At 46.6% G+C, this 17153-nt stretch overlaps 1 protein-coding gene across 9 annotated transcripts in view; it reads left to right on the top strand.

Moving 5' to 3' along the window:
• Positions 1 to 17153, top strand: part of ARID1B (AT-rich interaction domain 1B) — a 2758190-nt gene that overhangs the window by 1181792 nt on the left and 1559245 nt on the right. For all 9 annotated transcript variants that reach the window (XM_073585743.1, XM_073585747.1, XM_073585745.1 and 6 more), the window contains one exon: positions 6429 to 6518. In XM_073585743.1, coding sequence (XP_073441844.1) covers positions 6429 to 6518 — 90 coding nt within the window. The remainder of the gene's footprint in view (positions 1 to 6428; positions 6519 to 17153) is intronic.

Below are 17153 nucleotides of genomic sequence, written 5' to 3'. Positions count from 1 at the left end.
AGTCCGATTTGGTGGGCGGGGCCCCTCAGGGTCCAATTTGGTGGGCGGGGACCCTCGGGGTCCGATTTGGTGGGCGGGATCCCTCGGGGTCCGATTTGGTGGGCGGGGACCCTCGGGGTCCGATTTGGTGGGTGGGGCCCCTCGGGGTCCAATTTGGTGAGCGGGGCCACTCTAGGTCTGATTTGGTAGGCGGGCCACTCTGGGTCCAATTTGGTGAGCGGGGCCCCTCAGAGTTCAATTTGGTCAGCGGGGCCCCTCAGGGTCCGATTTTGTGGTTGGGGCCTTTCAGAATCCGATTTAGTGGGCGGTGCCCCTCAGGGTCCGATTTGGTGGGCGGGGCCCCTCAGGGTCCGATTTTGTGGCCGGGTCCCCTCAGGGTCTGGATTTGTGGGTGGGGCCCCTCAGGGTCCGATTTTGTGGGTGGGGCCCCTCAGAGTCCGATTTTGTGGCTGGGGCCCCTCAGGGTCTGATTTTGTGGCTGGGGCCCCTCAGGGTCCGATTTTGAGGGTGGGGCCCCTCAGGGTCTAATTTGGTGGGCGGGGCCCCTCAGGGTCTGATTTTGTGGCCGGGGCCCCTCAGGGTCCGATTTTGTGTCCGGGGCCCCTCAGGGTCCGATTTTGTGGCCGGTGCCTCTCAGGGTCCGATTTTGTGGTTGGGGCCCCTCAGGGTCCGATTTTGCGGCCGGAGCCTCTCAGGGTCCGATTTTGTGGTTGGGGCCCCTCAGGATCTGATTTTGTGGCTGGGGTCTCTCAGGGTCCGATTTTGTGGCTGGGGCCCCTGAGGGTCCAATTTTGTGGGTGGGGCCCCTCAGGTTCCGATTATGTGGGTGGGGCCCCTCAGGATCCGATTTTGTGGTTGGGGCCCCTCAGGGTTCAATTTTGTAGGTGGGGTCCCTCAGGGTCCGATTTTGTGGCCGGGGCCCCTCAGGGTCCGATTTTGTGGCCGAGGCCTGTCAGGGTCCGATTTTGTGGTTGGGGCCCCTCAGGGTACGATTTTGTGGGTAGGGCCCCTCAGGGTACGATTTTGTGAGTGGGGCAACTCAGGGTCCGATGTTGTGGCCGGATCCCCACAGGGTCCGATTTTGTGGGTGGGGCCCCTCAGGGTCCAATTTTGTGGCCGGGGCCCCTCAGGGTCCAATTTTGTGGGTGGGGCCCCTTAGAGTCCGATTTTGTGGGTGGGGCCCCTCAGGGTACAATTTGGTGGGTGGGGCCACTCTGGATCTGATTTGGTGGGCGGGGCCACTCTGGGCCCGATTTGGTGAGCTGGGCCCCTCAGGGTCTGATTTGGTGGGCGGGATCTATCAGAGTCCAATTTGGTGGGCGGGGCCCATCAGGGTCCAATTTGGTTGGCGGGGACCCTCGGGGTCCGATTTGGTGGGCGGGATCCCTCGGGGTCCAATTTGGTGGGCGGGGCCCCTCGGGGTCCGATTTGGTGGTCGGGGCCCCTCGGGGTCCGATTTGGTGGGTGGGGCCCCTCGGAGTCCGATTTGGTGAGCCGGGCCACTCTAGGTCTGATTTGGTGGGCGGGGCCACTCAGAGTTCAATTTGGTCAGCGGGGACCCACAGGGTCCGATTTTGCGGGTGGGGCCCCTCAGGGTCCGATTTTGTGGTTGGGGCCTTTCAGAATCCGATTTAGTGGGCGGGGCCCCTCAGGGTCCGATTTGGTGGGCGGGGCCCCTCAGGGTCTGATTTGGTGGGTGGGGCCCCTCGGGGTCCGATTTGGTGAGCCGGGCCACTCTAGGTCTGATTTGGTGGGCGGGCCACTCTGGGTCCGATTTGGTGGGCGGGGCCCCTCAGAGTTCAATTTGGTCAGCGGGGACCCTCAGGGTCCGATTTTGTGGGTGGGGCCCCTCAGGGTCCGATTTTGTGGTTGGGGCCTTTCAGAATCCGATTTAGTGGGCGGGGCCCCTCAGGGTCCGATTTGGTGGGCGGGGCCCCTCAGGGTCCGATTTGGTGGGCGGGGCCCCTCAGGGTCCAATTTGGTGGGCGGGGCCCCTCAGGGTCCCATTAGGTGGGCGGGGCCCCTCAGGGTCCGATTTGGTGGGCGGGGCCACTCTGGGTCTCATTTGGTGGGCGGGGCCACTTTGGGTCCGATTTGGTGGACGGGGCCCTTCAGGGTCCAATTTGGTGGGCGGGGCCCCTCAGGGTCCGATTTTGTAGCCGGTGCCTCTCAGGGTCCGATTTTGTGGTTGGGGCCCCTCAGGGTCCGATTTTTGGGGCCGGGTCCCCTCAGGGTCCGATTTTGCCGGTGGAGCCCCTCAGGGTCCGATTTTGCGGGTGGGGCCCCTCAGGGTCCGATTTTGCTGGTGGGGCCCCTCAGGGTCCAATTTTGCGGGTGGGGACCCTTAGGGTCCGATATTGCGGGTGGGGCCCCTCAGGGTCCGATTTTGTGGCCGGGGCCCCCTCAGTGTCCGATTTTGTGGCCGTGGCCCCTCAGGGACCGATCTTGAGGGCGGGGCCCCTCAGGGTCTAATTTGGTGGGCAGGGCCCCTCAGGGTCCGATTTTGTGGGTGGGGCCCCTCAGGGTCAGATTTTGTGGGTGGGGCCCCTCAGGGTCCGATTTTGTGGCTGGGGCCCCTCAGTGTCTGATTTTGTGGCTGGGGTCCCTCAGGGTCTGATTTTGTGGGTGGGGCCCCTCAGGGTCCGATTTTGTGATCGGGGCCCCTCAGGGTCTGATTTTGTGGTTGGGGCCCCTCAGGGTCCTATTTTGTGGCCAGGGTCTCTCAGGGTCCGATTTTGTGGCTGGGGCCCCTCAGGGTCTGGATTTGTGGGTAGGGCCCATCAGGGTCCGATTTTGTGGGTGGGGCCCCTCAGGGTCCGATTTTGTGGCTGGGGCCCCTCATGGTCTGATTTTGTGGCTGTGGCCCCTCAGGGTCTGATTTTGAGGGTGGGGCCCCTCAGGGTCTAATTTGGTGGGCGGGGCCCCTCAGGGTCCGATTTTGTGGGCGGGGCCCCTCAGGGTCCGATTTTGTGGGCGGGGCCCCTCAGGGTCCGATTTTGTGGCTGGGGCCCCTCAGGGTCTGATTTTGTGGGTGGGGCCCATCAGGGTCCGATTCTGTTGGTGGGGCCCCTCAGGGTCCAATTTTGTGACCGGGGACCCTCAGCGTCTGATTTTGTGGGTGGGGCCCCTCAGGGTCCGATTTTTTGGCTGGGGTCCCTCAGGGTCTGATTTTGTGGGTGGGGCCCCTCAGGGTCTGATTTTGTGGCCGGGGCCACTTAGGGTCTGATTTTGTGACTGAGGCCCCTCTGGGTTCGATTTTGTGGCCGGGGTCTCTCAGGGTCCGATTTTGTGGGTGGGGCCCCTCAGCGACCGATTTTGAGGGTGGGGCCCCTCAGGGTCTAATTTGGTGGGCGGGGCCCCTCAGGGTCCGATTTTGTGGGTGGAGTCCCTCATGGTCTGATTTTGTGGGTGGGGCCCCTCAGGTTCTGATTTTGTGGTTGGGGTCCCTCAGGTTCTGATTTTGTGGCTGGGGTCCCTCAGGGTCTGATTTTGTGGGTGGGGCCCCTCAGGGTCCGATTTTGTGACTGGGGCCCCTCAGGGTCTGATTTTGTGGTTGGGGCCCCTCAGGGTCCGATTTTGTGTCCGGGGTCTCTCAGGGTCCGATTTTGTGGCCGGGTCCCCTCAGGGTCTGGATTTGTGGGTGGGTCCCCTCAGGGTCCGATTTTGTGGGTGGGGCCCCTCAGAGTCCGATTTTGTGGCTGGGGCCCCTCAGGGTCTGATTTTGTGGCTGGGTCCCCTCAGGGTCTGATTTTGAGGGTGGGGCCCCTCAGGGTCTAATTTGGTGGGCGGGGCCCCTCAGGGTCTGATTTTGTGGGTGGGGCCTCTCAGGGTCTGATTTCGTGACCTGGGCCCCTTAGGGTCTGATTTTGTGACTGGGGCCCCTCTGGGTTCGATTTTGTGGCCGGGGTCTTTCAGGGTCCGATTTTGTGGGTGGGGCCCCTCAGGGTCTTATTTTGCGGCTGGGGCCCCTCAGGGTCTGGTTTTGTGGGTGGGGCCCCTCAGGGTCCGATTTTGTGACCGGGGCACCTTATGGTCTGATTTTGTGGTTGGGGCCCCTGAGGGTCCTATTTTGTGACTGGGGCCCCTCTAGGTTCGATTTTGTGGCCGGGGTCTCTCAGGGTCCGATTTTGTGGTTGGGGCCCCTCAGGGTCTGATTTTGTGGCCGGGCCCACTCAGGGTCCGATTTTGTGGGTGGGGCCCCTTAGGGTCTGATTTTGTGGGTGGAGCCCCTTGGGTCCATTTTGGTGGGCGGGGCCACTCTGGGTCTGATTTAGTGGGCGGTGCCCCTCATGGTCCGATTTGGTGGGCGGGGCCCCTCATGGTCCGATTTGGTGGGCGGGGCCCCCTGGGTCCGATTTGGTGGGCGGGGCCCCTCTGGGTCCGATTTGGTGGGCGGGGCCCTTCAGGGTCCGATTTGGTGGGCGGGGCACCTCTGGGTCCGATTTGGTGGGCGGGGCCCTTCAAGGTCCGATTTGGTGGGCGGGGTCAATCTGGGTCCGATTTGGTGGGCGGGGCTCCTCGGGGTCCGATTTGGTGGGCGGGGTCAATCTGGGTCCGATTTGGTGGGCGGGGCTCCTCAGGTTCCGATTTGGTGGGCGGGGCCCCTCAGGGTCCGATTTGATGGGCGGGGCCCCTCTGGGTCTGATTTGGTGGGCGTGGCTCCTCAGGGTCCGATTTGGTGGACGGGGCCCTTCAATTTAGTGGTTTTTTCAAACCACTATAAAAAAGAATAAGTTAGCAGCGTTCGGATTACAATATAGTGGTTATTTCAAACCACTATAATAAGAAGACGACTAGATGTGTATTTCCTGAAGGAAGTACAGATGTGTTTTGAAATGGAGCCCGGGCTGCCCCTTTAAGAGAGACTTGCCTGCTGCCCCTGCAAGACTTTCAACTCAGGATCCGTTTTAACTTTTTGGTGCCTCTCAGGGGCCTCTTTGGCCTTTGGGGCCCCTCAGGGTCTGATTTGGTGGGTGAGGCCCCTCAGGATCCGATTCGGTGGCCTGGACTCCTCAGGGCTTGAATTGGTGGACGGGATCCCTCAGGGTCCGATTTATTGGCCGGAGCCCCTCAGGGTCTTATTTTTTGTGCGAGGCCCCTCAGGGTCTGATTTGGAGGGCGGGGCCCCTCAGGGTTCGATTTGGTGGGCGGGGGCACACTTTTGCCCACATTCTCTCTCAGGGGCATGCGTCATGTGATGAAGCTAGATTTGCATTTGTGCTGTGGGTTTCGCTTTAAGAGCTGATATTATGTGGCAGAAGCTCTGTCCTGGGGGCGTCATGTGACGTTCGTAGGCGTTGGCATAGTAACTGAGTCTGCCTGCGTATATCAATGAGCTTTACTGCCATTTCAATCGCCTCAGGGCACATTTTAAGTTTCCCATTCAAATGCATTGAGACAGTGCATTCCAATGACGGGAAAAATTTTTTGCAAATGCAAATTGCGCAAAAACTACAAATCCGATCGACACGAAAAACACTTAGCACACCTCTCGTGGACGCTGGCTTCGAAACGACACCTCAACGGAGTCTGTGCGTGTAGCGGTTCGGGCCGCATTAATTGCGGAAATCAACTGAATAATAATAAGAAGAAAAAGAATAAGTTAGCAGCGTTCGGATTACAATATAGTGGTTTTTTCAAACCACTATAATAAAAATGAATTTTTACTATTATTTTGGGATCTCTTCTTTCTCTTGTATTAACTTTATATGGAATTGGTTGATGTCTGTAAGTGAACCTGCGAGCTGGATTTTGCTAAGTGAACTACATACACTGTCAGGTTGGTGCCATTATACTGACTGAAATGATACCTGGGTGAAGTAATCCATCTTGTGGTTCTTCTATAATCATTGCTAGAAGTTTTCAGCTAATGATATACCCGTGCTCTTATGTTGGTGCTCTAAGCCAGAGAAACCAAGGAAAGGCCTGCTCACAGTCCCTCCCCAAAGCACAAACTGTCTGTCTTTCTCTGTCTCTATGATGAGGAACATGTTTGTGCTTTGGAGTGGCCGGTGGTCAGGTCTTTCCTTGGTTTCTCTGGCTTAGAGCAGGAAGATAAGGCATCGCCTACAGTCCCGTCCTGGAGCACAAGCTTCTCATTAACTGAAAACTTCTATCACTTATTACAGAAGAACCACAAGATGGATTTCTTCACCCAGATATCATTTTTATCAGCGTAAGACAACCTGATAATGCCTGTAGTTTATTTAACAAACTCCGCTAACAAGTTCGCTTTAATGTTTTTTTTCATGCTAAAATAGCCTTATCTTAGTGTATATAGGTGGTGTTAATTCTGCAAATTGTATGTATGAAACATACCAAACTTTGTTAATTTTGGAAGTTGTATAAGGGGTATATACAATGTAGTTTTAATTTGATAGTATCAGATGATGGTTAATGTGTTCTGTTTTGCTTTTTTTAAATTACAGGTAGCCAGATGCCTCCACAACCTCCAGGTAGTCAAACAGAGTCTAGTTTACATCCTGCGTTGAGCCAATCACAAATGCCACAAGACAGAGGTGAGTAATACAAAATTGTTTTCAGAGATTTGTATACTATTTAATAGGTTACTGTACTTTCAAGTAACTTTTCAGAATAAGCTATTGTGTATGTACATGAGGAATGCGACTATTTATGGACGTTTTATGTCTTGTATCCTGTATGTTAACCAGTTTGCAGGCTCTACACACTCTCTTAATTTGCAGTTGATTCTGATCTTGTTGGAGAACACTAGCTACTATGATGATTTCCATACACAACACAGCTCACAGGGAGGGATTCCTACTATTCTTCCCTTAATTAGCACACAAAAAGAAGCATTTGCATCATGAAGGAAATTATACAGCAATCCTGAGCTGTGTAGTTGTTTATCCAGCTCCAGTAAGGTAAAAGACATGTTAAAATGCTTAATAAGATCTTTCCAGGTCTCCTTTTGATTGTTTTCTCACTTTGCTCCTCGCTCAGCCCCTCCCATTTCCATTGACGATACTACTAGGTGCATATTGATTCTTCACTGTGCTTATGACTTGGGGTACCGTTACACCTAGCGATGCACCAGCGATCCCGATGATATGACGCGGTCAGGATCGCTGGTACATCGCTAGGTGGTCGCTAGTGAGCTGCCACACAGGCAGATCTCACCAGCAACATAGCGGGGGTCGGGGATCGCTACTTACCTGTCAGACGCGGCGATCCTGATGTCCTCCTGCCCGCATCCACGCCTCGCTCGTCGGCGCCACCGGAAGCGCAGCAGGAAGCTGACGACGAGAAATGGTCCAGGAGCTTCTCGCGTGACCAGCGATGAGCAGCGGGGGAGCCGGTCGGAGGTAAGTATCACAAGCAGCGATATCGCTAGCAATATCGCTGCAACGTCACTAAATCGGCGACTTTACTGCGATATTGCTAGCGATATCGCAGTGTGTAACGGGGGCTTTGGTGACTTGCCTTGTCTTGAGCAAGACAGATTTCAGCTTTTTTTGTTTTCTTATACAGTCATGGCCAAAAGTATTGACACCCCTGCAATTCTGTCAGATAATACTCAGTTTCTTCCTGAAAATGATTGCAAACACAAATTCTTTGGTATTATTATCTTCATTTAATTTGTCTTAAATGAAAAGACACAAAAAGAATTGTCATAAAGCCAAATTGGATATAATTCCACACCAAACATAACAAATAGGGTGGACAAAAGTATTGGCACCTTTCGAAAAATCATGTGATGCTTCTCTAATTTGTGTAATTAACAGCACCTATAACTTACCTGGGGCACCTAACAGGTGTTGGCAATAACTAAATCACACTTGCAGCCAGTTGACATGGATTAAAGTTGACTCAACCTCTGTCTTGTATCCTTGTGTGTACCACATTGAGCATGGAGAAAAGAAAGAAGACCAAAGAACTGTCTGAGGACTTGAGAAACCAAATTGTGAGGAAGCATGAGCAATCTCAAGGCTACAAGTCCATCTCCAAAGACCTGAATGTTCCTGTGTCTACCGTGCGCAGTGTCATCAAGAAGTTTAAAGCCCATGGCACTGTGGCTAACCTCCCTAGATGTGGCCGGAAAAGAAAAATTGACAAGAGATTTCAACGCAAGATTGTGCGAATGTTGTATAAAGAACCTCCACTAACATCCAAACAAGTTCAAGCTGCCCTGCAGTCCGAGGGTACAATGGTGTCAACCCGTACTATCCGTCGGCATCTGAATGAAAAGGGACTGTATGGTAGGAGACCCAGGAAGACTCCACTTCTTACCCCGAGACATAAAAAAGCCAGGCTGGAGTTTGCCAAAACTTACCTGAAAAAGCCTAAAACATTTTGGAAGAATGTTCTTTAGTCAGATGAGACAAAAGTAGAGCTTTTAGGGCAAAAGCATCAACATAGAGTTTACAGGCGAAAAAAAAGGTCATTCAAAGAAAAGTACATGGTCCCTACAGTCAAACATGGCGGAGGTTCCCTGATGTTTTGGGGTTGTTTTGCTGCCTCTGGCACTGGACTGCTTGACCGTATGCATGGCATTATGAAGTCAGAAGACTACCAACAAATTTTGCAGCATAATTTAGGGCCCAGTGTGAGAAAGCTGGGTCTACCTCAGAGGTCATGGGTCTTCCAGCAGGACAATATCCCAAAACACACTTCAAAAAGCACTAGAAAATGGTTTGAGAGAAAGCACTGGAGACTTCTAAGGTGGCCAGCAATGAGTCCAGACCTGAATCCCATAGAACACCTGTGGAGAGATCTAAAAATGGCAGTTTGGAGAAGGCACCCTTCAAATATCAGGGACCTGGAGTAGTTTGCCAAAGAAGAATGGTCTAAAATTCCAGCAGAGCATTGTAACAAACTCATTGATGGTTACCGGAAGCGGTTGGTCGCAGTTATTTTGGCTAAAGGTTGTGCAACCAAGTATTAGGCTGAGGGTGCCAATACTTTTGTCCAGCCCATTTTTGGAGTTTTGTGTGAAATGATCAATGTTTTGCTTTTTGCTTCATTCTCTTTTGCGTTTTTTCATTTAAAACAAATTAAATGAAGATAATAATACCAAAGAATTTGTGTTTGCAATCATTTTCAGGAAGAAACTGAATATTATCTGACAGAATTGCAGGGGTGTCAATACTTTTGGCCATGACTGTAGAGTGGATGATGAGTTGAGGAAGTAGGTGGGATAGGAAGAAGTGGCTCATAAGTGGAGAAGAAAACAACATTTTCTGCTATGATATATTACAAAGTTTGTTATAATAGCCTGTACTATTAATTTATGTACAGTATGTTTAAATTGCAGTTCCCATTTAAATACGATTATTGGGAATATGAGCTTATGTTTTAGAAAACTGCATTAACCTTTATTTCTGAATGTACTTACATGAGAGTTTGTAAACCACTCTGAAAGGAATTTGTAACTATCTATAATTTAACAGCTGGCCAAATAGGCAACAGTGTAAGCTTTATTTTTGTTTAATGTCTCACTATCCACACGTAGCATACAGTGGCGTGTAAAAGTTTGGGCACCACTGGTCAAAATTAATGTTATTGTGATCAGTTAAGCAAATTGAAGATGAAATGAGCTCTAAAAGGCCTAAAGTTAAAGATGACACATTTCCTTTTAATATATTAGGCAAAACAAAATAAATATATATATATATATATATATATATATATAATATTTTCATATTTTACATTTTAAAAATGACAAAAGGGAAAATGGTTTGCATGGGTATGACCTTTTAGCACCCCCATTTGAAAGTGTCACAGCTTATAAATGTTTTTTGCAGCCAGATAAGAGTCTTTCAATTCTTGTTTGCAGGATTTTCATCCATTCTTCCTTGGAAAATTCTTCCAGTTCTGTGAGATTCCTGGGTTGTCTTGCATGCACTGCTATTTTGAGGTGTAGCTACAGTTTTTCAAATATTTTCAGATCAGGGGACTTTGAGGACCATTGTAAAACCTTCATCTTGCACCTTTTGTGCTATTTTTCCTATTGTGGATTTTGACGTGTGTTTAGGATCATTATCCATTTGTAGAAGCCATCCTCTTTTCAACTTCAGCTTTTTTACAGATGGTGTTATGTTTGCATGAATAATTTGTTGAAATTTCATTGATTCCATTCTTCTTTCTATCCGTGCTGTTGGCTACAACACAACACCAAGCATGGGTGATCCATCCCCATGCTTAATGGTTGGTGAGATGTTGTTTTCCTAAAATTCTGTGCCCTTTTTTCTCCATGCATTCCTTTGCTCATTGTGGCCAAAGAGTTCTATTTTAAACTCATTGTTCCACAGGACTTGTTTACAAAATGCATCATTTTATTTAGATGTTCTTTTGCATACTTCTGACCCAGAATATTATGGCGAGGACTCAGGAGAGGTTTTCTTCTGATTACTCTTCCATGAAGGCCATATTTGTGCAGATGTCTCTGAACAGTAACAATGTACCACAACTCCAGAGTCTGTTAAATGTTTCTGAAAGTCTTTTGCAGTCAAGCACGGGTTCTGATTTGCCTCTCTAGCAATCCTAAGAATAGCTCTCACTGAAATTTTTCTTTGTCTTCCAGACTTTATCTTGACCTCCACTGTTCCTATTAACTGCTGTTTCTTAATTACATCTTGAACTGAGGAAAGGGCAACTTGAAAGTGCTTTGCTATCTTCTTATAGCCTTTTCCTGCTTTTTTGGGCTCTCCTATTTTCATTTTTAGAGTGCAATGCAGCTGCTTAGAAGAACCTATGGCTGTTGTTTTTTGGCACAAGGTTAGAGGGGGCTGGATTTTTATAAAGCTGGGAAATTTGCATCACCTAGCCTTTTCTAATGATGATAGTGAGCAAGCCATAACCCTAAGACCAGGTGCACAAAATCCAGAAGTAGCAGCGCTTTGGACCTAGTGCACGCGTCTATTGAACACAGGTGATTCCGCATGTGTTCAGTGAACCATGTGGACGCACCGCGTTCAATACATTCTGTGGGTGAAAATTCTCTTGTGGAGACTAGTGTCAGTCTTCGCAGGTGAGCCATGGATGTCTGTGGATGCATAGCGGACATGGGATTTCTTAAAATCCCATCCACTATTCTGCAACATTTGGCCACTTTGGGTATGCAGCGTCAGACATGCAGGAATTACTGATCATGCGCACATATCCTCACAGGCTAATTCACAGGCTAATTCAGGTAGTAAACCTTGGATCAAAATTATCTGAGCACACAGATGTCCAAGAGTGCCCGAACTTTGGCATCAGACCATTTTCTTTTTTGTAATTTTTAAAATCTACAAAATGCCATTTTTTTTGCATAAAATACAAAGGAAATATGTAATCTTTAACTTTTGGCCTCTTAGATATCATTTAATCTTTAACTTGCTTTACAATTCACAATAACAATAATTTTGACCTGGGTGCCCAAACCTTTATTGCCACGCTGTAAGCATTAGTTTGAAGGGAAGGCCACCATTAACCTCTTCCCGACCGCCAACAGTAAATAAACGTTGGCGCTTGCTGGGCGAAAAAAATATATACAGTGGGGCAAAAAAGTATTTAGTCAGTCAGCAATAGTGCAAGTTCCACCACTTAAAAAGATGAGAGGCGTCTGTAATTTACATCATAGGTAGACCTCAACTATGGGAGACAAACTGAGAAAAAAAAATCCAGAAAATCACATTGTCTGTTTTTTTTTTCATTTTATTTGCATATTATGGTGGAAAATAAGTATTTGGTCAGAAACAAGCAATCAAGATTTCTGGCTCTCACAGACCTGTAACTTCTTCTTTAAGAGTCTCCTCTTTCCTCCACTCATTACCTGTAGTAATGGCACCTGTTTAAACTTGTTATCAGTATAAAAAGACACCTGTGCACACCCTCAAACAGTCTGACTCCAAACTCCACTATGGTGAAGACCAAAGAGCTGTCAAAGGACACCAGAAACAAAATTGTAGCCCTGCACCAGGCTTGGAAGACTGAATCTGCAATAGCCAACCAGCTTGGAGTGAAGAAATCAACTGTGGGAGCAATAATTAGAAAATGGAAGACATACAAGACCACTGATAATCTCCCTCGATCTGGTGCTCCACGCAAAATCCCACCACGTGGGGTCAGAATGATCACAAAAACGGTGAGCAAAAATCCCAGAACCACACGGGGGGACCTAGTGAATGAACTGCAGAGAGCTGGGACCAATGTAACAAGGCCTACCATAAGTAACACACTACGCCACCATGGACTCAGAACCTGCAGTGCCAGACGTGTCCCACTGCTTAAGCCTGTACATGTCCGGGCCCGTCTGAAGTTTGCTAGAGAGCATTTGGATGATCCAGAGGAGTTTTGGGAGAATGTCCTATGGTCTGATGAAACCAAACTGGAACTGTTTGGTAGAAACACAACTTGTCGTGTTTGGAGGAAAAAGAATACTGAGTTGCATCCATCAAACACCATACCTACTGTAAAGCATGGTGGTGGAAACATCATGCTTTGGGGCTGTTTCTCTGCAAAGGGGCCAGGACGACTGATCCGGGTACATGAAAGAATGAATGGGGCCATGTATCGTGAGATTTTGAGTGCAAACCTCCTTCCATCAGCAAGGGCACTGAAGATGAAACGTGGCTGGGTCTTTCAACATGACAATGATCCAAAGCACACCACCAGGGCAACAAAGGAATGGCTTCGTAAGAAGCATTTCAAGGTCCTGGAGTGGCCTAGCCAGTCTCCAGATCTCAACCCTATAGAAAACCTTTGGAGGGAGTTGAAAGTCCGTGTTGCCAAGCGAAAAGCCAAAAACATCACTGCTCTAGAGGAGATCTGCATGGAGGAATGGGCCAACATACCAACAACAGTGTGTGGCAACCTTGTGAAGACTTACAGAAAACGTTTGACCTCTGTCATTGCCAACAAAGGATATATCACAAAGTATTGAGATGAAATTTTGTTTCTGACCAAATACTTATTTTCCACCATAATATGCAAATAAAATGAAAAGAAAACAGACAATGTGATTTTCTGGATTTTTTTTTCTCAGTTTGTCTCCCATAGTTGAGGTCTACCTATGATGTAAATTACAGACGCCTCTCATCTTTTTAAGTGGTGGAACTTGCACTATTTCTGACTGACTAAATACTTTTTTGCCCCACTGTAAATGTGGTATCACTGTAATCATAGTGACCCATAGAATAAAGCTGTCTTATTAATTTTACTACACACGTTAACTTCATTAAAAAAAAACAAAATTCATGAATTCCTGGTGTTTGATCATTCTGTCTCCCAAAAATCAAAATAGAAAGTGATCAAAAAAGGTCATGTGCCAGAAAATGGTACCAATAAAATGTCAACTCAACCCACAAAAAACAAGACCTCACATGACTCTCTGCTGAAAAACTATAGCTCTCAAAATGTGGTGATGTAAAAACTTGTTTTTGCAATAAAAAGCATTTTTTAGTGTGCGACAGCTGCCAAACATAAAAACCCGAAATAAATCTGGTATCGCTGTAATCGCTCCGATCCGAAGAATAAAGTCGCCTAATCACTTATACCGCACGAGGAACGGCATAAATAATAAATAAAACCAAATCATCACATGCTGTTGAATTTTTTCATTCTTTTTCTGTGTAAATCTCTGAAATAGGTGATTCAGATGGAACCACCGGTGGAAGATAGTCCATAATGAGGCAGATGGAGGCACTGTGGACGCCATAAGACCTGTGATCCGGTGGTGTCCATCTTTTTAGTCATACATAAAAGCGCAGTTAGCCAGTTTTGTGCACCTTTGAAAAGAAAGACACCGCTGAACAGATGCCAGACGGAGTCCAGAGTAACTCTGCTACCTCATTATAGTGATTGGATCAGGGGTTTCATCTGTCATGTCACTCAAAGATTTAGATGGAAACCCAAAAGTAAGTGCTCAGTGTAGAGCACCAGATAACTGTGATCCCAAACGTTATGTAAAATGTTCCCAATAAAAGCTTCAACTCATTCCACAAAAAAAGCAATTCCTCACTCAGGTCCGTCATCTGTTAACAGAAATATAGGGGGCTTCCACGTTACTGCTAGTACAAAGGCTCTGAAAAAACGTTATGGCTACTCATCCCACTAAAAGAAATTCTGCGCTCCCAAACGCAAATGCCCCCCTCCCTTCTGAGCCCCACAGTGTGCCTAAACCACATATATCATCAACATGTTTGGCATTTCTGTATTGATGAGAGCCTGCCTAATTTATGGGTGCATGTCTCCAGAAGCACGGGCTGGGCATAAAGTACTGGTGACTGCAACGTACTGGTTACTACAGCATCCCGGTCACTACAATGGCAGTTTGCAATTTTCACTCATAATCATCCATTGCTGCCTGTTTCTGGAAAACACTTATGGACTCAAAATCATCACTACACTCGCAGATAAATTCCCAAAGGGGTGTAATTTCCAAACTGGGGTCACTTGAGGGGGATTCTGCTTTTCTGGCATTTAGGGGCTCTTTAGTTTCCAGACTCTATATATTCCATAATAATTTGTTCTCCAAGAGTCAAATAGCACTCTGTCCCTCCAGAGTCTTGCTGTGTGGCTAAGCAGTACTGTACAGCTGCATATGGGGTATTGCCAAGTTCAGCAGAAATTGTGTAACACATTTTGGTACCATTTTTACCCATTGCCCTGTGTGAAAATGTAAATTCTGGGGCTAAATCAATTTTTTTATGGTAAAAATGTAATTATTTTTTCTTCACTGCTCAATGGTATCAAATTCTGTGACACGCTTGTGGTGTCAATATGATCATTGCACTCCTAGATGAACTCATTCAGAGGTGTAGTTGTAAAATTGGGTCACTTACGGGGGTTTCTGCTGTTCTAGCACCTCAGGGGCTCTGCCAATGTGACACGGCCCCCTCTAACCAATGCAGCAAAACCTGCAATGTAATATGACGCTCCTTCTGTTTTGAGCTTTTGCACTGTGCCTCAAAAGTAGTTTTCAACCACTTATGGGGTATTGATGTACTCACACAACAAATTTAGGGGACCATTTTTTCTTGCTACCCTTTTGAAAATAAAAAAATGAGACTAAAATAACATTTTTGTGGAAAAAATGTGTTTTTTAATTTTCACGGCTCAACATTATAAAATTCTGTGAAGCCCCTGAGGTTTCAAGGTGCTCACCACACATCTAGATAAACTCTTTGAGGGGTCTAGTTTCCAAAATGGAGTCATTTGTGGGGGGTTTCTACTGTTTAGGCACCTCAGGGGCTCTCCAAAAATGACATGACATCGGCTATTGATTCAAGCCAATTTTGTATTCCAAAAGTCAAATCACACTCCTTCCCTTCCAAGCCCTGCTGTACGCTCAAACTATAGTTTTCCTCCACATATGTGGTATCGGCGTACTCAGGAGAAATCTCAAAACAAATTTTAGGGTGTATTTTCTTCTGTTACCCTTGTGAAAATGGAAAATATGGTGATAAAGAAACATTTTTTGTGGGAAAAAGTGAAATGTTATTTTTCTTCCTTCCACATTCCATTAATTCTTGTGAAGCACCTGAAGGGTTAATAAACTTCTTGAATGTGGTTTTGCGCACCGTGAGGGGTGCAGTTTTTCAAATGGTGTCACTTTTGGGTATTTTCTTTCATATAGACACCTCAAAATGACTTCAAATGCGAGGTGGTCCCTAAAAAAAAATGGTTTTATAAAATTTGTTGAAAAAAATGAGAAATTGCTCGTCAATTTTTAAGAATTATAACTTCCTAACAAAAAAAGAATAGTTCCAAAATCGTGCTGATGTAAAGTAGACATTTGAAAAATGTTATTTATTAACTATTTTGTGTGATATGACTCTCTGATTTAAGGGCATAAAAATTAAAAATGTGAAAATTGCAAAATTTTCACCAAATTTCCATTTTTTTCATAAATAAATGCAAGTCGTACCGAAGAAATTTTACTGCTATCATAAAGTACAATATTTCACGAGAAAATATTCTTAGAATCAACAGGATCCATTGAAGCATTCCTGAGTTAATACCTCATAAAGTGACAGTGGTCAGAATTGGAAAAATTGGCCCGGTCACAAAAGCAAAGCAAAAACCGGCTCTGGCACGAAAGGGTTAAAAAAAAAAAACTACAGCTAAACTTAGTTCATTAGAGAGTGATGATATACTTTTTATAATATGCCATTACTTTACGATCGATTGGAGGTCCAGCTTCTGGGATCCTGTGAAATGAAGAGAGGACAGGGCAGATTTAGACCTGTGGCTCTGTCACGCTGTTTCATTGCATAACTGCACTTGCAACTGCACTTGTTCCCATTCACTTAAATTGAAATGTGCTGTAGTTCCCCTGCACAGTTGATAACTGTGGCACTACTGTGCAGGAAACCCTAAAGATTGGTCCCAGCTCTGAAATAACATTACTACCACCTAGATTGTTGTGGATCGTAGACGTAGGGCTTCCCGTACTTTTCAGAGGAAGGCCTTGTTAGCATGGTACCCTGTTGATATTTGCTGTAACACCTTTTTAGATGTTATGGTATTGACAATAAAGTAAAGGTTATTATTTTGATAAAGTGGAAAGCACAAGGTTTTCTAGTCCTACAATGACATTAACCCCTTCACTCCGAAGCCTGTTTTCACCTTCCTAACTAGGCGAATTTTTACAATTCTGACCACTGTCGCTTTATGAGGTCATAACTCGGGAACGCTTCCCATTGGTTCTGAGATTTTCTCATGACATATTGTACTTCATGATGGTGGTAAAAATTCTTTGATATGACTTGCGTTTATTTGTGGAAAAATCAGAAATTTGGCAAAAATTTTGTTTCAAACTAAGTTTTTTGCCCTTAAATCAGAGTCATATCGCACAAATAGTTAATAAATAACATTTCCCACATGTCTACTTTACATCAGCACAATTGCTGAAGCATAAATTTTTTGTTAGAAAGTAATAAGAGTTAAAAGTTGACCAGCGATTTCTCAATTTTACAACAAAATTTGCAAAACCATTTTTTTAGGGACCACCTCACATTTGAAGTGACTATGAGGGACTTATATGACAGAAAATATACAAAAGTGACAACATAGTAACAACTGCACCCCTAGGTACTTAAAACCACATTCAAGACGTTTATTAACCCTTCAGGTGCTTCACAGGAATTAATGGAATGCGGAAGTAAAAAATAACCACAAAAATTTTCCTTTAGACCTATTTTTTTTTT

Source organism: Dendrobates tinctorius, unplaced genomic scaffold (assembly GCF_039654945.1).
Source record: "Dendrobates tinctorius isolate UK_male_01 unplaced genomic scaffold, ASM3965494v1 ptg000087l, whole genome shotgun sequence".
NCBI classification, from domain to species: Eukaryota; Metazoa; Chordata; class Amphibia; order Anura; family Dendrobatidae; genus Dendrobates; species Dendrobates tinctorius.
The sequence above is the reverse complement of the archived record's forward strand: the minus strand, read 5'-3'. Positions and strand labels throughout refer to the sequence as shown.